The sequence below is a fragment of the Poecilia mexicana genome, unplaced genomic scaffold (genome assembly GCF_051168715.1).
Source record: "Poecilia mexicana isolate PSO_F unplaced genomic scaffold, ASM5116871v1 scaffold_23, whole genome shotgun sequence".
NCBI lineage: Eukaryota > Metazoa > Chordata > Actinopteri > Cyprinodontiformes > Poeciliidae > Poecilia > Poecilia mexicana.
In genome coordinates this window covers 1042380-1067804 of record NW_028263392.1, presented here as the reverse complement: position 1 = coordinate 1067804, position 25425 = coordinate 1042380, and the positions used below count along the sequence as shown (strand labels likewise).

The window sequence follows — 25425 nt, the reverse complement described above, 5'->3', positions numbered from 1 at the left end:
TCGTTTCTGGGTGTTTTTCACTTCAAATGTTTAGTAATCAAGCAGCCAGCCTCTCATCTCCATGATCAAATGGTTTGGACCTGTGTGTGTGTGTGTGTGTGTGTGTATATGTCCTGGAGGAGAGAAGCATCCTGAGAATTCTACAAGCAGCAGCTGAGAGCATGAATAATGAGCCAGAAGTTGTTTGAAATGCTTTCTCTTCTCTTTCTCTAAATTAGCTCCTAGATATGCTGTGTGCTCTTTGATGGTCTCCATGACAACATGACTAGGCAGACACTTATTTAGTTTTTATTTATTTACTTATTTTTTACAGTCAGATATGAGTTGTTGTGTCCAACAGTTAAAACGTGGATAAATCAGGTCATCAAGATGGAGGCTAAACAAAGGGATAGAAAAATAACCTCATTAAAAGTAACTAATCCAAAACACTGTCAAATATAATTTGCCCAAACTTAAATCATTCATTTGACATGTTTGGGTTCTAACACAGAGTCACATAGTTGTCCTGGTGGTGGAGCGAGGATGGAGGTGTTGACCAAACCACACCAGCAATATGAGCAACAAAAGACAGATTGCTTAAAATAAAGGAAGAACTGGATTCAGAGAATAAACTGCAAAATGGTGAGCAAAACAAAACTATTCATTAAATTAAAAAAACTAATAATTTTTTACATTATTTACAAATCGAGAAATGTCAATTTTTTTGTCTGAAATGTCGCTAAGTAGCAAGAAAGCTGCTGCAGTTGACAGTCACAGTAAGGTGACTATCAACAGAAGGACAATGGATTGTTTGTCTTTTAGGGACAATGTGCAGATGGAGCCACCAGAACGTGGTGAATCCATGGCTCTGCTGTAAAATCTGAAACTACCAGTTCCCCAAAACGGCGAATGCGCAGCCACTCCCAAGTTTAAGAGGGTTTTCACTCCGATGTCTGAAGTGGTCCTAGAACTAATAAGATGAGGCAGAAAATGCATCTTTGACACTGTAGCCTTTGTCATCAGTGCTTGATGAGGTTTAACTTTGCAGGAAAGTCTCTGACTCATCACTGTGAAAGATCAACGGCTCCCACCACCAGCTTGTTCTGGTGTTTTGAGCATCTTTTGTGAAGTGACTGCATGTCCTGAGTTAAGCATTGCAGCTTTGGGACTCTCCAGACAGTTTACCCATTACAGAAATGCTCTGCATGTATAAGTTTCATTAGGGTGAAGTGAAGGTTTAGGCCTATGTTCTGCGGTCACCAAGTCAGGACCTGAGGGACAGTAAAACTTAATCATCCCTCTGCCGCTGCTGAAGCAGCCACCTTCAACATGATTAATGTAACAGAGAGAGTCTGGGAGGTCTGGCAGTAGCCAGCAGCCTCTTGATGAAACAGCTCGGCATCTCCCCAGGGTGCTACAGGAAACAATGGATGCTTCAGCTACAACATAATTAGAAACAGATTTCTCCAGAGGTCTCAGGCTCCTGTCAGTCAAGCACAGGACTTTCCAAAGAAAACAGAGGAAAATGGTCTTAAGCTGTTGGGAACTGTTGTAATACATAAACTGTAGCTGAAACTCATAAAACCATTAGCTTGTGACATTATGCTATGTTGATGTTTATTTTTTTGTTTTTTTTAAAGAGGCAGTATTGTGTTTTCCAGCCACATAGTTCCATTTTATAGCGCAAGGAAGTAATGTTATCATCAGCTGTTATAAAAATGCTGTATATATCAAATATGACTTTGATACTTAACATCTTGAAATTGGGCCTCTGTCTCTTTAAAAACTCCATCTCTTTCTGTAACTCTGCCTTCAGGAAGTCATCACAACATGGCTCCTCTATTAACCCTTTAACAAGATTTTTACCAGCTTTGTGCTGAGAAGTAGCTCCTATAATGAGCTCAGCAGATGTGCAGTTCCTCCAGGTGTTTGCTAATTGCTACTGGCTAGTCTGAAGGAGCCGAGTGGGGGAAGTTAGGCGGAGGGAGGTGCTCTGTGACACGAAACCAGCTGAAAGGTTGCCAAGGGAGATTAAAGGATTTCTCAAGTCAAGGCAACACACCAGGTATGTTTTTGATGAGGGAATAACATCAAAACATGATGCAAAGCTAACAAAAACTTTATCTTTACATAATGCTGCTCCTTTAACAGAATCATGAGTTTTCCCTTCCACTAAAATTAGGTTGTTTTTTTTGAAGGCCAGAAAGACGAAATTCATTGTTAAAAATTTGAAGAATTCAAATGTTTTAGATCAATGAAAACTTTATCAGACCTGACTACTTTCACATCTGTAGAGTCAGAAACTGTTGAAAGAAAATCTAGTCTGACTGAGCTGTTTAGCAAAGAAGTTTGGGCAAAAATTAGAAAGCTGTTAGACACATACCAAAAGGAACAACACCTGAAACTGTAGCAAAGGTTGGTTGTGCAAACTCAAAGGGGTTGACCAAACATATACAAACTATAATGTCACAAAACAGGAAAGGATTCAAGGAATTGTATCCTTGAATCTTTTCCTGGTCGTTCCATTTAATCACTGGACTGTTGTTCTTCTGCTTTCCTTCTAACCACCAGGGTGCGCTGTGGTAAAGTCATGCTTGATGCTTGATGACATTTTCACAGCAGTATTAACCTTCAAAATGTAAAATGTCCGACATATGAGCACACCTGTCTGGCTTAATTGCGTTCATTTGCCTCCCAGCTTAAAATGTCATCGTTGGAATGAATTACTGGGTACTTTATGATCCTGGTGGAGCATCAATCACACTTTATATCCTGATTTGTACTTTTTTCCTTTCAGTGCATCAAAATTGATTAGCGGTGCTTAAATGCAATAGCAAAATCCTACCTTCACCCACTGGCGACTACCAGACACGTTGGTGTAGATTCTCAGGCATCCAGGATGTGATGATCTTTAGAGTTTTGATTGAAGGTGATTGAACTTCTCTTGCTGTCTTGAAGACCTGTCACCGTTCATCCAAGAGGCTTCTTCAGTTCTGAAACTTAGCTTGAAAGTATCTGACTTATTAGTTGTAATCAGAAGCAATCGTGCTGATAGGACTATAAAGATCACGAATGAGGCCATCAAAGTCACATGAATCTCTGGCCCTAACCTCGATTCAGTCCCTGTTAGAAGATCCAATTCATCAGGTCCAGAAGCAGCAGCTCAAGGACCTTTTGTACAGCGTAGACAGTCAACACCGACAGTGCTGCTTTGACTCGGCTCCCCAGACAGTTTCACAGAACCTCACTCTGTGAGACGTGACCAAATCAGCTCGCATGTTGGCCAGCATGGTCGGTGTCTAAGACGCTAACAGTGATTTAAATAGAGAGTAGAGCCACAGAGCCATGAGGTCTTGATTGCCTCATTAGTGATCCGTATTGCCTGATCAGTGTGATCGTTTCTGATTATAAGCCTGACATGTTCGACCACGAGCCCAACTGTGTACTTTCTGAGGTGTATGTGGACACATTATACGCACCGTGTGTCTGGTGGTTTCCATGTGTAGCTGTATAAATATGACTTAGTCTCAGACTTACAAAATACAAGACTTCATGATTCACATGAAAAAAAAAAATTGCACCCCAAAGTGTTTTTAAAGTATAGTTACCAGATCCTTCACGGCTCAAGAGAAAATATTCAGAGCTGCATTTATGTGGCAGGAGATGCATTGTTGATGTCAGAGGACAACAGGCAGACTGGTTAGTAAAGGTGAAAAAGCAACGATAGCCTAAATAACCATTTGTTACAACCAAATTTGCAGACTGCCATCTCTGACCACATGTCACCTGAAACCTCTGAGCAGACAGACTACAGCAGCAGAAGACCAGCTCACATGTAACTGAGACTAGAACTCACGCTGACTCCTCAAACATGGACATGAATTCTAGTGTTGCCTGGTCTGATGTGTCTTGTTTTCTTCAGCGACATTCAGATGGCAGTTTCAGAATTTGGTGTGAGCAACACTTCAGGCAGTGGAAGGTGATGTAACGGTGTTGGGGATATTTTCTCAGTCCGCTTTGGACCGCCACGCCTCAACTGAATTTAGTTTGAATAACACAGGCTTCCTGAGTGTTGCTGCTTATCTTGTCCAATTCATTTCCTCTAATGGCCTCCATGTCCACCTGATCTGCATCTGATTTGCATCACAGACCTGCAGCCAACAAAGCCACAGCCACTGCAGGATGCTATCAGGTCAGAGCTAACCAGAGTTTGAGAGACGTTACAGATTGTGTGTAAAAAGGCTTGTAAGAATAAGGGCAGTTCTGAAGCCAAAATGTATTTCTACATTACTGTGTATTTCTGTTGACAAGGAAGTACATTTATCACTGGGTCTGTTTTGGACCTCAACAGCTGCCATAGAGGACCTGAATGAAAAACATCAACAGGATTCTTTTCATTCCAGTCGTGGGAAAAGCTGATAGCATCAGTGATGCTGCGGAACATCATGTTAGCAGATTTATTTGTCACAGTGCAGATTTCACACCACTGATCTCAGGTCCCTTTGCAGGGTCCAGAAATAAAATCAACTCCATGTACAGAAAAATTCCCATGATATCTGTCTGATCTTGTTTTAGATCATATTTGAATTCCATCTCTTTTACTGGAGGACATACTGAAGCTTGTAGCTGTGAGATAAGCAGCTTTACAGCCACAGGAGTCACTCAGGGTTCAGTGTCAGGGCCAGGCTGGAAGCAGAACAACCGGCTAACTTCTAAAACGTAGCTCTCTTCATCTGTCTTTACTTAGGTAGTGGCTTTTAATTAATAAGATCTGTTATGCTACTTTTAATATAGATCAATCAAGTTAAAATGTGTTGCTGTAAATAAATAAGATCTTTTTTTCACCTCTGAATGTGTCACATGTGCCTTTAACTATTTCTTTTCCAATGAGCAAAAATCAGAGTCAGAATTCAAACACTGCTTGGAAAATGTATGTATAGTTTTAACTGGAAGATATTAATAACAAAAATGTCATTTAAAAAAAAAATAGTGATTATCACAGTCCACTTATATTGGTTGGTCATGTTAGTTGGTGTAAGTAAAACCAACTAACACGATATATTAGTTGGTCAGGAGGAAATTAAGCTTGGTTTGTGGAACATTGAATTGTGTTGCTGTTTATTGGAATAGTGTGCATGAATATGTTCATATTAGGATCAACTGGTTATGAAGGAGTGGCATTTTAAAACTGTATGAGCGCCTCCAAGTGGTGAAAAACTTAAATTGATAAATTACTCAGGTTGTTCAGGTTGACATGATGTTATTATGAGATCAGAAGTGAATCGACAAAGGCGCCAACATGGATGATCAAACGTTTAGGTACTTTGGAACAAATAAAAATAGGATTAAAGTAATTGCTCGTGAGGTGATTAATGTCAGATATATAATAAATACATTCTAATGTCAGAACTCATGCTGGTTATTTCGAAGCCTCCTTTCAGCCTCTAATCAAACGCTTCCAGAGATTGTGTTCTCGTCGCAGCCTGTGATCATCCACCATGACCTGACCAGCTTCTCTCATTGGTGGAGTTGTGTTTATGGGATTTCCTTTCTCTGCACTCTGATCTGTTCCCAGAAAATTTCTAGTATCAAAAACCTGGAGCTGTTTCTCATAGAACATTCTGCCTAAACCTGCATGATGAGCAGCTTTATCTAAATGCTGTGGCCTTGTCTGTTTTCCAAACACCAAACCTTTATAATTAACCTGATTCCTTTGCTCTTATTATAGTAATGTGAACAGGAGATGATAAAGCTGCTCTTGTTGTGATAGCCCAAAGTTTATGAAGAAACTTCCAGCACTCTGTGTTCATTCTATGCAGTTTTTTCTTGGTTTAAATATTAAGCTTTTCAACACAGAAACACAGAAAAGCACACAAACACACACACATACACAGACAACTTTACTGTAGCCTCCCTGTAATGACAGAGTTTATAGCTGGAGAGGGTGGAAGGCCACAGTGTATTTCAGTCTGAACCACAAGGTTAGACAGGAGGAGCAATACTGCCACATATTGTGTGTTCGCGTGTGTGTGTGCACGCTGACAAGACATCAGGCAAGTGGCAGCACTCACACGCCCATCCAAACACGGCTCCCTGTAATTTCATTGTGCCTTGCTTACAGTGAGTGTTGGTGTAGAGCATCTCTCTATCGGAAGGCTGTCGGTTCCACCGTCCGCCGTGACACATGTTCAAGTGTCTTTGGGCAACGATGAGCTCTGCCTCTGCTCCCGCCCTTCATGTTGTTCTGAGCACAAATAATGAGACGCCAAGGACGCCTGCAGCTGAAGCAAAGTCCTTTCCAGAGCTGGGGGGAGAACCCCGGGGTGTGAACTGTGGCCAGTCAGTGCTGTGAGACTCAACACGTTTCCCCACACTAAATGTTTCAGATCATCAAAATAAATTTTACTACGAGGTAAAGATAAGTTCACAGAGGCTTCAGTTTGTTTTTGAGCCAGTCAAGAGTTGTGCTGTGGAACTGAAATGTCCTTAAGTGAAGGTCACAACGTGAGCAGATGGCCGGCCGTCCTGCACCATCCACAGCCAGAGAGATAAAGTTATGGTCACAGCTAAATACGGCAAGCCATTTGGGTCCTAAAGAAACAAAGCAGCCTCAAACCATCATATTTTCCTTCCGCTTCATATTTTTGTGCTACATTGTGATAATTGATAATCACATAAAATACCCAAAATAAAACAAAGTTTGTTATGATGTGATAAAATGTGGAACCTTTCATGACGCTGTGGAGCAGCTTGGACAGCACAGCGGACCAATTCAAGGCTCAGTTAACTTGGATTCTAAAGACAGGTTGATCGAACCAAAATATCAATAATATTGATACCAAATCGGTATCATTATCAGATCAATACAGAATTATTTTTGCTTGGATTCCCTCTCAAATGATAATCGTGTTGGACTTTTATTGTGGAAAAATGCCCACAAATTTGTTTTAGTTTGTGTTGTTTCTGTTTATCGTGTCACTATGAGACACACAGCGTCAGCATCTTCCATATGTTGCTAATCTATGAATGGGAATGTTTATTCCTCTTGCTTCCGTTCATCTTTTTCATGCCATTCGGTGGGTGTCACCTCTGTCAACTTTGCCCGTTTTAGAGAAAACATGGTGTGCAGCAGAGGATGGTTGGTGTGATGAGGATGCTGGGAGCTGAAGAAGCACAGATGGAGACGTGGGCTGGGAAACAAACAGAGCAGCTGCAGCTCTGACTGCAGCTTTGTTTGGAAAGAGCAGGAGTTTTACTGATTACAAAGCAAAAACCTGTAGCAACAACGTAGCATTAAATGAAGAAGCTCTTCATGTGTAAGTCTACATAAGCAGTAGAAATAATAGGGAACTCTTCACTGATTAGAAAACCTGTCCTAAAAGCTCATCTGTTTAGCCTTCTGCTGTCACTAACTCATTGTGTACCAGGATGCATTCATGGATCATTAACGCTTTTTTTTTTTTTTTTTTCGTGTCAGCTCGTCCAGTCATACTGCTGCTCACACTGAGGCAGGGGTCTGCTGGAGGTTTACTCCTGTTGAAGCAAAGTTACTGTTCTCCACACTCACCACATGCATATTCAGTTTAATGGATTGCTGCAAAGTTACCATCCAAATGCAATCATTTGTCCCCTGCAGCTACATGATGCTTCAGGAGGGATTGCTGTAAATTTAAAGGTACAGTATTGGGTAAAATCGACTCTTTTTAGCTTTATAACATGTCAGAATGTTATTCCTTCATTAAAATCACACATGGAGTGTTGCCTTGATTATTTCATGCATTTTTGAGAAATTCTTTAATCTCCATGGCAACCATTCAGCTGTGCAAAACGCTGCCTTTGAGGCGCAGATCTTGCTCAGAGCTGCAGTGTCCACAATTGTGCCTCACAGTGCAGCCCTCAGTCCCACTCAACTCCTTCAGACTAGCCAGTAGCAATTAGCAAACACCTGGTGGAACTGGATACCTGCTGAGCTCATTATAGGAGCTACTTCTCAGTGCAAAGCTGGTATAAACCTTGTTAAAGGGTTAGTAGAGGAGCCATGTTGTGACGACTTCCTGAAGGTGGAATTTCAGAAAGAGCAGGAGTTTTGAAAGAGATTTGTGAGATGGTTTGTGTTGGTAATTATTGCAGAGAAAAAACTAAAATCTATATTAAAAAAATCAACTGGCAGTCTTCAAAGTTATAAAAATGAATTTATAACACAATCTAGAAGCTAGAACTTGGCCTCTAGCTGTAGAGCTTTATGGTTATGAGCACAAAATCCTTAAGAAAGCTTCATCTTAGTTTACAGCACAAACCAGCCATATGTAGCACAATAAATAAAATTGTGAAATCATTGGTTTGTTCACAAACATGAAAAATAACTCATCTGGCTGCAGCTCTCACCCCATAGCAGCCCTTATTCTTTGTAAAGCAACACACACTGGCACCATCTGAACTCTCCTGTGGCTGATCTTCTGCTTTCTGCTCTCTACTTTGATGATTCTTCTTCTGTGGTTGTGCCGGTGCGTCGTTTGTGGAAAATATTTGAAATCAGACAAGAAGAGAAAATATTAATTTTTGAGGTAGTATATGACAAACATTCAAAGTTATTAAGAGATTGGAAATGCTAAAAGATGGGGGAAAAAATTATACGCTAATATGTCAGAGTTGTTTAAAAAATACTTAGACATTGACATTTTCAATGTATTTTAGTGAAGTACTTTAATCATGTTTCTTATGTGATATGCCACCTGGTGGCAAAATTGAACAATTGGAGTCAATGTAAAGTGTGTCAAGATGACATTTCTTGTGACTTTTGACTGTATAAACAAACTGAATTGATTTGATAAAATATCCAAAAATAACCATCTGTTCTACTTTGATCCACATGTCCTTTATGTTAAAGATCCACCACAATCTGTAACATCCTCTACATATTTCTTGAGTTAAAAAAACAAAAAAAACAATAAATACTTATCATGAGCCACAGGCCTGAACACAACTTAAAAATAAAAGTTGTAAAAATGGTAACAAAAGAAGCATTACATATATTGAATTCTCAATGTGTCCAGAGTGGAAAATAAATTTGTCATTAAAGTAATGTCCAGTTAGCACACCTCTGGAAACACTGGGAAAGTAAACAATGTGATTATATAGGCACTACTTACAAAATGTGGCAAAATTATGAACAAAACATTTTATTGTGTTCGCTAACAAGGGAAAAACACTCCAGCTCGGACATTTTCTGCTTCCTTTGGCAAACAGCAAACATGCAGCTCAGTCTAATTGTAGACATTGCTGAAAAACAAGTAAAAATATAGCTGCAGTTTTGAATATAAATACTCCTGCACTGCGAGACGCCGGGGCTGGAGTCAGGCAGGCTGTCCAGTTCAGAATATGAACAAAAATACCCAAATCTGGCCATTTGTTTTTCTCTCTGCTAGAGGCAAAGCAAAGGCTCTGTGTGGTTGACTTCCTGTGAGCATTCAGACAAACTGGACATGACCACACTTCACTTTTAGTGTTTTAGCTTTTTTTTTTAAATACATGATGCTGGGGTGGGCACAAGAGGAAAAACACAGAGTGAAGGGAAAGAGAGGTTTCTGTAATAGCTTGTTTGCAAGCTAAGAGGTCCTTTGTGTATTGTTCATTTTCCATGTAAGAGGCTAAATAAGCTGTTTAAATTGAGCCTCAGATGCTTTGCTGAACTGCTGAGTAAGATCTAGTGTGGCATTAAAAATCAGCAGGAGAGCTAATGTGCAAAGGGAGCATTTATATTTCTGTCCTCCTGAATCATGCTTGGAATACAGTCATTATGTGTGGAGGATGAAGGCTACGGCTACAGGCCAGAGCAGTAGCTCCTCTCTTCAATCAGAGCCAGATGTCTGACTGGGAGCAAAGCACCAAAGAAAAAGAGCTGCGGTCCCGTTGAACTGCAGGCTGCAGCAGGCACACATGTTCACACAGCTTCAGAAAGACCTCTGAGGAGCTTCACCTGTATTATCACTTGTTTTATTTAGGCATTATTTAAACAAAAAGGTCAATTATGACTGTTTATAAAATAGTTGAAGGGTGGTGTCAGTTTACTGTTGCTGAGAAAGGCTGGCAACTTTGAGAGGACCTTGAAGGGAGACATGGTGGTGTGCGACCCAGTGAGCCCAAAGCCCTCCTTTGGATGGTTTAGGGTGAATAATGTCCCCTAAACAGCGTTCACTCATCCTGAAATCTTCAGCATTTTCAGACTGTCCTGATCGCTGACAGAAGCATACAGTAGTGACGAGTCTAGTGACATGCCATAAAGACAGCAACCTCACTTTACCATTGAGCCACCCAAGGAAAAATGTTAGACTCCTTAAAGGGAGTGAGATATGTCTGATGGGAGTGAACGAGTGGAGATAGAGAAAAAGCTTGGCTCTCACTTCAAAATTTGGTTGCATCAAATTACAGCAACCAAAATGTTCCTGACTGTCCCGAGTACCGAAGGACAAAGTCAAGAGCTCATATATTATAAACCATTCTGAAGGAAATGTAGAGAAGAATTAGATAAGTCTGAAGCAAACTGAAAGGAAAAGGACCATCCATCCTTTTTCTATACCTGCTGGTGTTTGTAGAGTCTTAACTGATCCTTGAACAGATTGCAAGTCCATCACAGAACAGACAACCATGCACTCCCACTATACCTAAGAGTGATGTTTGGACTATGGGAGAAAGCTAATGAACCCACAAATGCAGATTCATAAGATAATATTTTTTATCAGCTGAGAATATTTTTATCACTGAGGATGGCTTCTGACCAAATTTTCTGCCCTTCTTTTTCAGACCTGCTCTCTTGAGCTTCTCACAATGTTGATCTTACAAATTTAGGTAAGTTAAATCCAACGACATCCAGAACTTCTTCTCTGGCTTGTTATCTTCCAGCTGGGTCAATGGATGTTCTTGTCAATCTTTGTAAACAAAACACTGAAACCTCATTCTACATCACTTTAAATACCTGGAGACTGCACACACAGCCAGCTGTGCTACTTGCTGTGTGGGTAAAGAAAAGGTTTCAGTGATTCAAACGCACCTTAAATCACTCTGAAATCAGACAACAAAGTCAATTAAATATGTTTTTATTATTGCTGCTTGCAGCAATGTTTCATAAGATAAACAGAAACAAAACAAAACATAAGAAAGACGACAAAAGGGTAATCTTAATTTACTTAAAGACGTGTTTGGCTGGTAGCCTGGTTGGGTGTGTGCCTGCTTCCGTCCACTGGGCCCCTATGAGGGGCATGGTGGCTATGTGATCCAGTGACTGTCACTCCTGAAAACCTCATTGACTGTCTCTTTTCTTTAAGGTACACCCAATCACATTCATGCATCCCGTTCTTTAATGCATCCTTGCCGGTTGGCCGGTCTGATCAATCTGTAAAGAACTTTCAAACGTCATTGATGCGTTGATGTCTTCAAATCGAAAGATTGGATGATCTGTTCTGCCAGCATCCAAAACTGAAGATAAAACTGGCTTTGGTAAAACACTTGACTGAAGGCTACACCGCTGTAGTTACTGCCGGTGAGTTCATGGTTGTAAAGTAAGGAGCCGTATATTATAAGGCACCCTTTAGGATGTGATAAGCCAATTTTCCTTTGACATGAATCTAATGAAATGGTTCATAGGTAAGGGGTATTAACTCACCATGCTGACAGGGCAGCACAGGACAAGAACTGCTTTACAATTTGACGGAGTTTCTTAGATAAGAGGGGAGAAGGATGAGCTTAGCTCTCACAATGCATTGGAGTCAGTGTGTTAGGGTGTTTTTTGCTCTGCAGAATGTGAGGCAGCCTCTGATGTAGAGAACATAATCAGAAGAATCCCTCGATTAAGTTCATCTTCTGAAGATAAGTTCTTCTTGAAGACCCGCTTCACCCAGACATTTCAGTTTTTGTAGGTGTTAGGTCCTTCAAGCCCGCTTCCAGTCAGCGCTCTGGCTCTGCTGACTGAACATCCTTCAGCTTATGCTCACACAAGCACACTTTCCTCTAACCTCTCAGGACTCGTTAAATATCCATTTGCAGACACAACACCAACAAAGCACGACGACAGTTTTTAAAAATCAAGTTTTCTTCCAAAATTTGCACTTCACTCTTCTTTTATTTTTGCCATTCTGCAAACAAGGCAGCCATTGTCAGAGTACCAGCTCTGCTGTCATTTAGTCCAGCTTCAAGTAGCTGGGTATGGAGTAGTTGAACATGAGGAAGTCCATCTTATAAAGTTGGTAGAGTTGGACCTGCTGTTGAGAACTGATATTGCTGAAGAACTGAGCGGTCATGGCGTCTGTGGTACGAGTGGACTTGGCGTAGCTTGGGAAGCGCAGGGAGTCACCAACACCCACTAGCCGCAGTATGTAGTTTGCATCCTCTTCAAGGGTCTCGTACTTGCCCACCATGTCATAGTGGATGTGACATGGGTGACAAAGCTGGTAAACTGTCTGCCAGTGCTCGTTGAGTGGGCCATCGCGCTGTGTGGCTGGATCCACTAGGTACTCGATAAACTCTTTGAATTTGACATCAGCGCCATTGATCAGGGCGTCCTGGGTGGCATTCTTGCGGTAGCGTCTGATGATCCGGGTGCCAAAGCGCTTATGGAAGGACGAGTTGTACTTCAGGGTGAACTTGTTACGGTAAGCTGAGACCAGCCTCTCAAAGGGCTCACGGACAAAGAGGAACTTGAAGTAGTTCTTGAGGCGATGGTTGATCTCAGCAATGCTGTACTGATTCAGCGTCTTCAGATTGGAAGGGACATGGGCCTGATTGGAGGGGATTTCCATGGGGTCACTGTACAGGAAAGACACAAGGACAATGAGACGGAATTACTGAACCCGCCACATTTGAACAAGCAATAGACAACTGAACAAATGTAATCATTTAAACATAAAATAATACAGACACTGCTTCAAAATAATCTCAGATGCATCTGATTTCCACAAGAACCTTTTGTCCACCTGTAGTAATTCAGTTGAATGGAGATTTTTATCCTTAACGTCTCAGAATGGACAGTGCTTAGAGCAAAAATCAAGCAATGATGTTAAGAGAGCTGTGTGTAAACTTCAGAGGCCAGATTGTGTGAAAGCACAAATCAGGCAAATAATACAAAAAAAGCTTCTGCAGCATTGAACATCCCCACAAAGCACCGTGGTCTCTGTTACATGCAGATGGGAGACGTTTGGAACCACCAGGCTGTCCAACCTGAGCAATCAGAGAGTAAAAGGCCTCAGCCAGTATGGATCTTTTTAGACTAACAACAGACACTGCTCTCCATCTGGCTAACAATAATTAACTGTAAAGGATGATGGTGAGACGACAGCAGTGTTTCATAAATGACTCCTGCTCAGGAATGCTTGGGACCTTGGATTAAGGAGAACATTGATTTTTCAATGCAACATTGACCCAAAGCACACAGTCAAAATAACTCAGGAGGAGCTTCTGGGGAATTCTGGGAAAGTCCTTGAGAGACTCAGTCAGAGTTCAAAATCTCTGGAATTTTGAATTAGCTGAGAACAAATGAAAACATGAGCCAAAAACAGGTGTGGCAAACCTTTTGAGGCTCACATCACTGTCACCAAATTAGACTGTGACCTTTAGGTTCCACATGTGGTGAATCCTACATTCTTACAACACAATGCCTGAACCCCAGAGCCATAAAAATGTGACACTCACCTGTACTTGCCCCGGCCTGTGAGCACCATCATCACACGTTTCCAGTTGGTGCAGGCCACCTTGGGGACATAGCAGTAGATGAGCTCATGGTCTTCGTCCACCACGAGGTGTTTAAGGTCCCCGGGTGTCAGAACTCTCCGCTTTCGACTGAAAGCGCTGTTAACTCTGCAGGACTCCACCACCTTGTCTCTCCTGGCCTGGTGGAGGACAGCAGCTCCTGATGGGTCCAACTGGACCATTTATGGAGAAACAGAAGAGAGCAAAAGAGAGATATGCATTTAATCCAGAGTAGTAAAATGATAGAAACCCTTTAAAAGTATTATACACCAGGGAACAAATCTTAAAAGCATATAGTAGGAATGTCCCAGTCTCAGTCCCAGTTTTATTCTTACAAATCTGAATTCTCCAGCAAAGACTGTCTTTTTTTATCCTACATATTGACATAAAAAGAAAGACTGTATCAACTGTTTTCCTGTCTGCGACAAATAATCTGTGTAGAAGAAACACTGCTTTATCCGAAATGTTATTTAGCTTGGGACACAGTCACAGTACTGAAGTAGATCATGACAGTGATGTGTCATGTGATAAAGGATAATGTGTCACTTTACTGCACTTTAAAGACACCGAGGTGTTCGTCATACACACGGCCTCTGATTTTATGAACTTTAATGAAGTATTGATCTGGAATTTGATATCAGCAAACAGAAACTGCTTGTCAAGAAATAAAGATAATATTTTATAACAGGCACAGTAAAAACCCTTAAGGCTCTCTAGGCACTGATGGTCAGCAGCTCAGCTCAGTGATGTGATGTGAAAACTCATGAAAGCACAAAACAATATAGGTGGATGGTTCTTAGCTTTGGAGGCTAGCCTTCCTAACTTATGCGTCCTTAGCTCTAGTTTAGCAATAAACTCTTAGTGTGCTGCATGTTGGGTATTGTGGGAAAAATCTCTAGGATTTCATTGCTAGCATGCCTGAGCTAGCTCTTTTTTATTATTAAAAAGGCTCACCTCCTTCCCTGTAATTCAGGCTCTTTTTCAAGTTCTTCCACCCATCCATTTTCCATACTTATTGTAGAAGATGGCACCTGTTAGTGCAGATCACTTTTCATTTGTGTAGAAAAAAAGATTTTAGATTAGACTCCCATTTATTATAGTTGTTTTGAACCTGAATCTACAGTGGCCCAGTAGGGTCAACAAAATGCAAAAGCCACTACACAAAAATAAAAGCCACAATGGAAGCTATGCTGAAGTGAAAGTTATGCTAATTTATGTTTTAGGCTAACTTCTGCTGGAGCTTTTGTCGGACTGGACGTATTTATAAGTCCATTAAGAAAATAATAAATTTTTTTCTGACTGTGTTTATTCTGTCTCATAAAGGTATGGTGTGTTGTGTTGGACAGTCTTCTGTACAATCCAAGGTAGAATCTTTTTTAATTCTGTATGGGTTTTCTGTCACTACACTTTAATTTCCAGGCACATCAAAATAATGTGCCTGAAAATGTCCTCAAAGTGTCTGACGTGGCAGAAACCCTTTGGACTGGGACTTTAAAAACTTAATTTTGATTAATTAATTACACAGATTTTATTGCGTTAAAATGCAATTAATCATAATATTTTTTTCCCTACAAAGGTTCCAGCTGGAAGCAAAGCTGCTTCTCTTGGCCCACTGGGGATTCAGTTTTGCTTAAAAAGATGATCTGATTGGACACTAGAAGACAATATTGTTGTGATCAAGTTGCTCTGTCAGAAACCTGCTCCACAGACCTTTCTGTCTGGACTGGTGTATTAGTTTATATCTACTTTTCAAGCATTTCCACCAAATAAAAGATGAAGCACCCTTCTGAAGCACACAGAGGATCATTTACTGTCACTTACAGAGCCATTAAAGCTCTAAAGTTAATGAAGTTAGAGAAAAAAGAAAATGGAAGATGAAGAGGAAAGGTGGCTGAACAGCCAGACAGATGGACATGATTAATCATTTCCTTTATTCCTCTCATTTCTTTATTGATTGTATTCCCCCCATATTAACTCATGCCTATGATGGGAATATTGATATTAGTGAATCAAGCCCATATTAAGTATTCAGTATACATAGATCCAGCCACCTGTCATCTACTGGAGACACATTTCATATTCACAGTGAAGGCTGTAATAGAGTGTGGGATGGTGGGAGTTGGCGGATGCAGATGCAGAGAAATAAGCAGACAGAGGCCAGGCTGAGGGTTCTGCATCCACAGCGTTTCCTCCTGCCTCTCTCTGCCTACAGGTCACCGTTCCCCTCCAGGGCAGGTCCTGTTTTCCATACAGAATTTAAAACGATTATACCATGACCTGCATATCTTCTGCTGCATGCCCTTCCAAACAAGTGTGGCCTTTCAGCGATAACATCTACCAGGGCTAAACGGTAGCTTATGACATAATCCACCTGGCACTGTGGACAATGGCTATAAATACATATTTAGGAGGGAAGTTTGTGATGTGAATAGTTTGGGGGAAAATCCTTTTCTGATGTGTTTATTGGATGGTTTTGGTCCAGTTCTAAATATGGAACGGCTACGCTTCAGAAGCCGTGAAGGAATTAGTCAAACACATTATACTAAATCACATGTCACTGAACAACTCTGGGATAAGTTACACTTCATGGTTGGCTTTCACTATTGGACGTCTGGGACAGAGGTCAAAATATGACCTCTGTATATCCTCAGAGTTAACCTATGTGTGCTTTTCCTTGGAATTTAACTCCAAATTATTGCTGGAAAATTAATTCAGTTCAAGTCTCATCTCAAGGCACTTTACAAATAAATCATTTAGATTCAATCATACATGCAATTTACAATAGTTATAGTACAGCGTGCTCCATTAACTATTCAAATAGTTTCAAAAGTTTCTATATAAGGGAACCCTGCAGGTTGCTTCAAGTCATTGACACCCAGACACAATGCTAAACACAATGGTTAGCATCTGCAATGCAGCCAATCCAGGTGCAGCTTTCATTTTCCTTGGTGCTGATTGTCTCTAACCCCAAGAGTGGAAATAAGGAAGACCCTGGATGCCACTTGTAAGATGGTTTTAACATCAAAAATAACTCAGGCAATGTAAAATGTATAGCTGTTGATATCATTTATAAAGAGGGAAAGCTGTCCAAACGCTGTTTCCTTCCATGAATCATGAATTAATTTTGATTACAATTTTTGGACAAATTTCACAAACCACACCCAGGTAAGAATATTGTCAGGCTAAAAAAAATCCAAATCACATCATGTTCTGATGAAGTATTTCACATTATTAATTATATTTCTAGTCAAAAATATGCATGAATGCAACAGATTGACTGATAATACATCAATATTTTGGTGCAGCTGGCAGCTCATTATAATTCTTCTCATAGTCTCTGAATAACAGATGATTCTCACTGTTTAAAGCTGAGGTGTTACTGACCAGCAGATTCAACTGCACTTTGGAGTGTAGAGTAAATTGATTGTCTTAATTCGAAATTAAAATTATTAATGTCAAATTGGTAAACAGAAGTATGCATTATGGTGAAATATGTGACACAGATTAACTTATTAATTATACTATAGGACAAAGTAATACAGAGTAATATGCAGAGTCAAAGCACACCAATATTTCCATCTCCAAATGTTTGGAAAAGTCCTAACTAAAGTTTTTAAAGTGGCTCATTTATAAATCCAAACTTAATTTTAATAAAAAAAAAATCCTGAAGATCCTTTAAAAGCAAATATTTGGCTGAATTCAGGCAGAAAACCAGACGCCACAGTGATGAGACTCAGTTAACGCAGATGCTTGAATAAAGTTTTTTTTTAAGGCATAGGTCCCACATTCAATTATAAGATTTAAGGAGAAATTACTTTTTTTCAAAAGGCTAAGTTTGTATGGTTGATTTTTTCCTCATAAGTGACAAAAATTGCTTGAAAAGTACTTTTTGTAATTTCTTGCGCTATCTCCTATCTCACATTAAAATCAGTCTGACAGAAACAAGTGTGACAAAAAGTAAAGTTAGGAGGAAATACTTTTTTGCAGTGCAATAACACAGAGCAATGGTATTAATGTTCTGTCCAAAGTTCAAAGCAGAAGTATCACTGGTCCAGTTAACCAGGATATGAAAAGGAAATACTTCTGATTGGTCAAATATGTTCGACTGGTTTTCTGAAGCATTCAGTGTGTTATCCCAGGAACAGAGGCTGAAATCGGAACAGATGATAAACGTTTTTAACTCCTGAGGTCTGCTGTTGTTGGCTGACTTTTATGCACAAAATCATAAATTTAACCTACAAATAGAGAAACACTGAGAAACAGGAAGAAAAAGAGATCAAAAGAAAGAGAGGATGAAAGAAAGAGAGAATGAAAAACACAAGGCTCAGAATAATCTGAGAAGACAACTATTTTTCAGTTCTTCATATTTTTTGCATACATATCCAAAGCTGGATAATACTGTAATAATAATATTTCCTGCGTATGGAACGATGCCAGGATCCTGAGCCATAATAAAACGCAGCTTTTCGGCTTCTCTTTATCCCAAATATCAAACTGTATTTCATGTCAGGCCTTATGAGACTTTCTTCATGAAAACATGTAAAGCTACAGAATCCCTCCTTTACATGCCAACACCAACGCTCCTGCCTTTTGTCCCCCTTCAGGAATAGAGAGGAGAAATGTGACAAAGTGTGACGGATGGAGAGGAAGGCCTCGCTTAGCGCCTCTGTCACTTTGCCGCTGTTCAGACGCTCATCACTCCTCGCTGTTCACGTCAGCGGAAACACATCAAAGGCTCACAATGGCGCTAAATCTCACAGCAAATAGCGGCTTTGTTGTGATGAAAATCTCCCCTTTCTTTCACTTGGAGGCATAAAGCTATTATTCACACAGATGTGGCAGCGAGCGCGCAGCCCTCCATCCTGCAGCACAAGCCTGTAATTAACACGAGGGGGAAGCTGTGGGGTGGGATCCTGTTGTCGCTCTCTCTGCCTGTTTGTAGCGCCGATTCTCTGGTCACTTCAGATGAAAGGATGGGGGCAGGGGGAGAAAAATGAGAGGAGAGATGTGTCGATACAGTCGTGATGGAGGTCACGACCTCTGGCGTGTCAATCTGTTTCCCATGGAGGGGCGGAAAGCATTATTCGGCAATTTGATGGCACATTTGTGGCATGGAGCGGCGGCCAGCGCTGAATAACAGACAGCAGCGGGCGCTAAAGCGTGACTGTAAGAGCGGCTAGCCGGTCAGAGGTTGAGATTAGCAGCTTCCCCGCATACAGAAGCTGCATGTTGATTTAGATATAACACTTTGTGAGTGTCGAACCTGCTTCACTCTTCACTATAGTACTCTGAAGAAGTATTCACCTTGTTCAGACACAAACATCAACATATTTTTTGTGGAATTTTATGTATTAGACCAATAAAATGTAATGTGCAATTTTGAAATTAAAGAAAAATTCTTTTCATCTCCCCTTTACTCTGACGTCCTTAAAAAACACAGTACAGTATGAGGCCTAGTTGGCCTGGCTACTTCCTGTGCAGTTCTGACTGAGTTTGAGTTATTTTACCAAACAATGTATAAAATTCAAACCCGGTGAATAAAAAAATATGAATCACACATAAAAATCCTAGTAAAATGCATGAAAATTTGTGAATGAAGGGGTATGAATACTTCTGGACAGGTTCTCTCTGCCTGGGGAATTTCAGATGGAGGACCAGGACAGAGAATGAGTCTGTTCACATGGAAACCTGATCTCACCTCCATGACCATCACTGAAAACACAAACAGGACGTCTCCACTTCGTCACCTGAAGTCACACCGCCCACCTCCACCGTCTCGTCTCCTCACCTCATGTTGAAATGTGAGCAAAAGTGATGAGATATGCAGAATTCTATGCGTCCATATCTCAAGCATTCATCCCCCTGCCACCGCTGCATTATTCTCTGAGAGAGCAGCTCGGAGTTTGAAATATGATCTGAGGATCAGCGCTGACCGAGGGTGGTAATGAAAAGCTTCCTTCTCATCTGCTGATGGTTGCAAAGGAAGAGAGATTAAAGAGGGGAGGTAAGGAGTGGTTCAGAACGATAGAAGCCGGGGAGGGCGAGTTTGAATCTATAGTTTTCAATAACTCCAGTGGATGGACGGCTCACTGGGGTACATCTAATGTAAGATTAACTTCATCAAAGCAGACAAATGGTTGGGCCCTTTGGCTTTTTGTGAACCAGTCAGCTTTACTTTAGATAATTAGATCATTTATAATCTGATTCTTTTGGGAGGTAGAACTATGCACCTTTAAGCTACAAAGCCAAGTTGAAGTTTCTTATTCCTGAAATATTACACCAGTAAAGCAAAAGGAAGACTTTTCGACATCGTGACCTAATGGGCCCTTTCTGGCTGCCCGCATTGGCAGAGGAGGGAATTCACCTGAGAGAACAGTGCAAAAGTGCTTTTCAGCTAACTTCATGTGGAAAAACTATAAAATATATATGCATTATATTTTATGTAATGTATAAATAGATGTTCTGTTTTCTAAAGAGGTGGTATCATGTACAATTGACTTTTTTTCTGAGCTGAACATCATCATAATGTTATTTTCACATCAAAAACAAACCTGAAGTGTTGCCTTGATTCTTTCATACATGTCTGAGAAATCCTTCAATCTCCATGGCAACCATTCAGCTGTGTAAAAGGCTTGGGTGGAGCTAACACCGCCTTCGAGGCGCAGCTCCTCCTCCTCAGAGCTGCAGCTTCTAACCTTCTTCACATCTCCTGAGTTCATCATAGGAGCAACTTGATGACAGAAAGAGGTGGAGGTTTTAAAGAGACAGAGGCCCGATTTCAAGGTGTTCAATTACAAAGTACAATTTCTTTTGAGTTATTTAATAAGCATACACAATACAACCCCTTTAAATATTCCTCTGGCTCCAACTTTAATTGCTCAGTATTTGGAAGAGTTGCCAACATGGAGTGAACAGCATCATGCACTTCTTATGCAGTCAAACTTCGACCTCAAGTAGCCAGACTATAATACTAAAACTGATTATTCAAATGGAGAAATTGAGCTCAATGAGAGAAATCCCAGACAGAGCACTGAAGGGAGATGAGAATTGAGCAGAATTATGTAGAAAAGTGATGGCCAACCAAAGTCAGTTTTAATCCTTAAATATTTCCTGATTGGTTGTGCTAGATTGTTCATTGTTCAGATTGTTCTGGGTTTTTTTCTGGAGTCCACTCCTCTGTCTATCTGATACTAAAAAAGACAAAGGAAGGCCTCAGATTTGTATTCACAGTCAGAGTGGAGAGGCTGAGGGGAAAATGCTGCAGCTAAATTTGTATTCCATTCAGTTTGGAGATTGGTAATGTTAGAGATGGGCTTTTTATTTAGTTTCCTCTCTCAAAACAGTGCTCCGTCTCTCTCGCACTGGTGCATTAGCTGTGCTCACTATCTATCTCAACAAAGATCGATAGTGTTCATCAAGGACCTTTCTTCCTCCCATACTGAGCAGACATTCATCCAGCGGCTGGGATAAAGCCGCCAGTGTATAGCGACCATTCCAAACACGCACCTGGACTTCAGCGGGGCAATACCTCACCCGAGACTGCGTAAAAGGCAACAAGGTGAGGCTCTGCTGTAAAACCTTAACAATGCTAACAGTTTATGAGGCAAATTTATCCTTTCCACCGGGTCAGGCAGAACATTAACTTTCCAATCTGGCATTTATGAGACGCGGGGCCACACGAGAGAGAGCAGGCCTCCAGACTCGGCGGCTAGCTGCTCATAGCGCCTCGCAGGAAATGTTTGCTTAGCTCTATTTATTCAGAGAAATGACTGAAAACACACGTTCTCTTTGGGCACAGCCCCGCTTCTTATTTATGCAGCTTCACAAAACCATAGCATAGGAAAAGCCTCAGTAGAAGCAGAAGCATTTCCCAGGCCAAGCAGAGTAAAAGTGCATTAAGTAAAGGGCTCAACAAGAAGACCCAACAAAAAGCAAAGCTCAATAAATTTCAGTCACTCATATATTGCACTGTGTAGATGCATGGCTCAGAGTGGCAACAGAAACGAGTGTTTCTTTGTGTTGATGATGATGATTATGGTTCATCGTTAATGAAAACCCAAAATGCAGTTTGTCAGAAAATGACAAATAAAACAGAACCAACTATGGGAATTTTATGACATGAAGGAGGTCTGCAGAAAAGTCTGTCCTGTGCAGCACTTCAGCATCTCTAGCACATCACTCTGCTGAGGCATCGGGGTGAACAGGCTGCTGCCGGGCCAGGTTCTGGTTCTGATGGAGCCTCCTTCATGGTAAAGCTGAGATTTTCAGCACACTCTGCTTCCAGAGTCTACAATCTTAAATTCTAAGTGAAATGCACTTCAAGTCGGGACAAAACCATTTTCTACAATCTTTTTTTTTTTTTTTTTTTACCTGAATTGCTTGAAAAATAAAATTTTTATGATATTCTAATTTATTGAAATGCACCTGATAACAAAAACATTTATGCACTTATTTCCTATGTGATCCATCCATCCATCCATCCATCCATCCATCCATCCATCCATCCATCCATCCATCCATCCATCCATCCATCCATCCATCCATCCATCCATCCATCCATCCATCCATCCATCCATCCATCCATCCATCCATCCATCCATCCATCCATCCATCCATCCATCCATCCTCTCCCTTTTTCACTGAATCTTTTGCACATTCTTTCCAGCTGATGTTGATGCAGCTCAATCATAAAGTAACCAAACTATTTTTCTGCCTTGCCTGTTGACCCAGAACTCAGCAAAAGTAGAAATATGAAAGCAAAGCGTCTACTGAATCTTGATTTGTGTGCTGATGTTGCATAAGGAGAAAGCGAGATGCCAGAGGCTAAGAGCAAAGGCAGCAAACCTGAACTGAGAAACACACCAGCTTGCATCTCTGTCCTCATTATTTGACTTTCTGTCATCATTTCAAAACTTGTTGGATGGTGACCAAGTCTCAAGTCATACTTTGTGTGTGTTCCCATAGCTTCCATTCCCTCATCTTTTCCTACCTTAAGATTACGTGATATCTTTGTAGTTATCATTATTGCTACTATTTGTAGTTGTCGAAATCGTGCAAAGCACCATACTATGAGGGTTATATCTTAAAAAGATCTAAACAATCTGGAGAAAGCTAACAAGGGCCCTTTAGACACACACACACACACACACACACACCCCCACACACACACACACACACACACACACACACACACACACACACACACACACACACACACACACACACACGCACCACATGGGTCCAGTATAAAGCAGGGTCAGTGAACTGGCTGCGGCCTCCCCAGGTTGAATTACCAGCATTCAAACACTTGGGTGTGTCTGGTTCTTCGGGTCCCACGGTAACATTAAACCTGCAGACGCCACCATCTAACTGGCAAACGCCAGCATGGCTTTGTCTTTTAGTCTGATGAAACATTCAGGAGGAACAGCGCAGTGAACAACAGAGGAGCAAATGTTGCATCTGCAGAACAAATGGAAAACTCTCTTGCTAATCACAGTGCAGGCTGTGGGGAAGCTCACAGTGCTGAGGCTGACCTTGTTCATTCCTAGATCTCACTTTAAATATGAACAGAAAACCATCATCAGATGACATCATCATCAGAGCTGAGGCGGATTGGTGGATCTACAGTGACTCACACCTTAAACCTTTTCACATTTTGTTACACAATAACCACAAACATCATACTTATCCTGAGACCTTGTGAAATAGACCCACACAAAGAAACACATACCGTATTCTTTGCCGCTACTTTTTTCCAGCTTTTTTTTTTTTTAAACTTTGTGGGTGCGGCTTATAGTGAGGTGCGCTCTATAGTCAAGAAAATACGGTAATAGTGAAACGATAGAGAAATGATGCACGGTGTTTCTGGAAGCAAAAATACAAAAACCACGGTGTGCACATGTATTCAGCTAATTTCAATCTGATGCCTCTAGACAAAATCTAGTCAGGCTTTTGATATTCCAGACAAGGAGATAATTTTTTGTAGTAGACAGCCAAGGTTACCTTGGTAACCATGGTAAGCATGGAGGAGTTGCAGAGCTCTATAGCTCAGGTGAGTGGATCTGTTGCCACAAGCAACATAGGTGACACAGGAAACACATGAAAGAAGGTGTTTAGGATTAAAATGTGAATTGAGTTTATGTTGGGTTTAGGGCTAGGAGGTTAGAGGTTAGAGGTTAGAGGTTATGGTGGTGCTGCTGTTACTGGTAGGATAGGATCAGAGTTAGGGTATAGAAATGAATGGAAGTCATAAAGTGTCTCTGTATTTCTGAATGTGTGTGTGTAGGTGTGCATGCATGTGTGTGTACACTAGTGTATGTCAAAGGGAACAGTATAATAACAGGGTATAGCAAACAGGATAATGACAAACTGCCTGGACTTTCCCTCTAAGTCATCAAAGTGTTTCATGTGAGTCTTTTACTCATTTTCTCTGTGGATCCAGAGTTTAACCCTTTGAGTTTAACCTGGAGAGACAGCGATTCTACCCAAACAGACACAGAGACAGAGGTTGACCGCTCAGGGTTTAACCACTGATGGACACACTGCTTCCACCCTGATGCAGAGACAGCTGCTTGATTTGGAAGATCAAGGAAAAATTGACTAGATATTCAGGCTTTTAATGGCCGTCTAACTCATGAAAAGCAGAATACTGATGAACTGATGAGTGAGACATTATCTCTCTCTCGTGCTTTAATATTACATCATTCATATCAATAACTCCACCGTATCATGAACTACCTCCAGTATGCCATCTGCTTGTGTCATTTACTTTTATTTATTCATAGCTTTGGGAGAAAGACACATTTTTAAGTTCAGTCGGCTTCTGAGTGCAAAACTATTGACAAAACAGTTCAGACATGCTTAAAGTTGCTTGAATACATTTTAGTTCCACCTAATAGAAATAAACAGACTTGTTACATAAAGCTACTTTTCTGCTTTATGTCATAAAAACACCAACATTTCTGTTGGCGTTGTTGCCTCAGCAGGGCAACAACGGCTTAAACGTTCTCTGATCAGAGCAGGAGAAGAAGAAGAAGAAAAAGAAGAACAGATGTTGATGTGATTTCTCACAGAATATCAAAGCAGTTTTGTATCCTTGTTGATGCTGAGAGATAAACTATCCATCCTGGGGAAACAGCAGCTCTGCTCTCACTGAGTTTCCTAAAAACAAGAGCTGCTACGTTTCTTCTGCCTGAAGAAAAGAATCACCACAGCATGATGCTGCCAGCACCAGAGAGATCCACCAGGGTGATAAACGGCCAGTTCAACACAGAACAGATCTTAACCCATGTTACAGCCTGGTCAGGTAGAATGACAGGACAAAAACCAGCTGAAAAGCAGCTGAACATCAGGAAGCCTAGAGAACTGTTGTTGTTTGACTCACACTCCTGACTCCAGAGTCGATCCGGACTGAACGGCACGTCAATCTGACACAGACCACGTTGCGGGAAAATGCAGAATAAATCACAGAAATTAACATATAAAACATGGGGTCTTAATTTGCAGACAGTTGTCGTCCATAGCAACCAGGAGTTTTAATTAGAAAACCTCCATAGGTTGAATTGTGGATGTGACCCTGACGTTCACAGGGACAGAGCTGCTGTCTCATCCTGTCTGCTGGGTGAAGCTGCAGCACAGCTCTGCCTTCAGGTCTGAGTTATTAATGAACAAAGTGCTTCATTTATGAAGCAGAAAACAGCTGTTTTTTTT

General features: G+C 40.9%; 1 protein-coding gene across 1 annotated transcript in view; it reads right to left on the bottom strand.

Moving 5' to 3' along the window:
* Positions 1-11056: 11056 nt before the first annotated feature.
* The window catches only part of chst11 (carbohydrate (chondroitin 4) sulfotransferase 11), a 70133-nt gene continuing 55764 nt past the window's right edge, over positions 11057-25425 (bottom strand). The window contains exons 3-4 of the mRNA XM_015012940.2: positions 13660-13889; positions 11057-12777 (exon numbers count right to left, since the gene is read on the bottom strand). Coding sequence (XP_014868426.1) covers positions 12153-12777; positions 13660-13889 — 855 coding nt within the window. The 3' untranslated portion in view covers positions 11057-12152. The remainder of the gene's footprint in view (positions 12778-13659; positions 13890-25425) is intronic.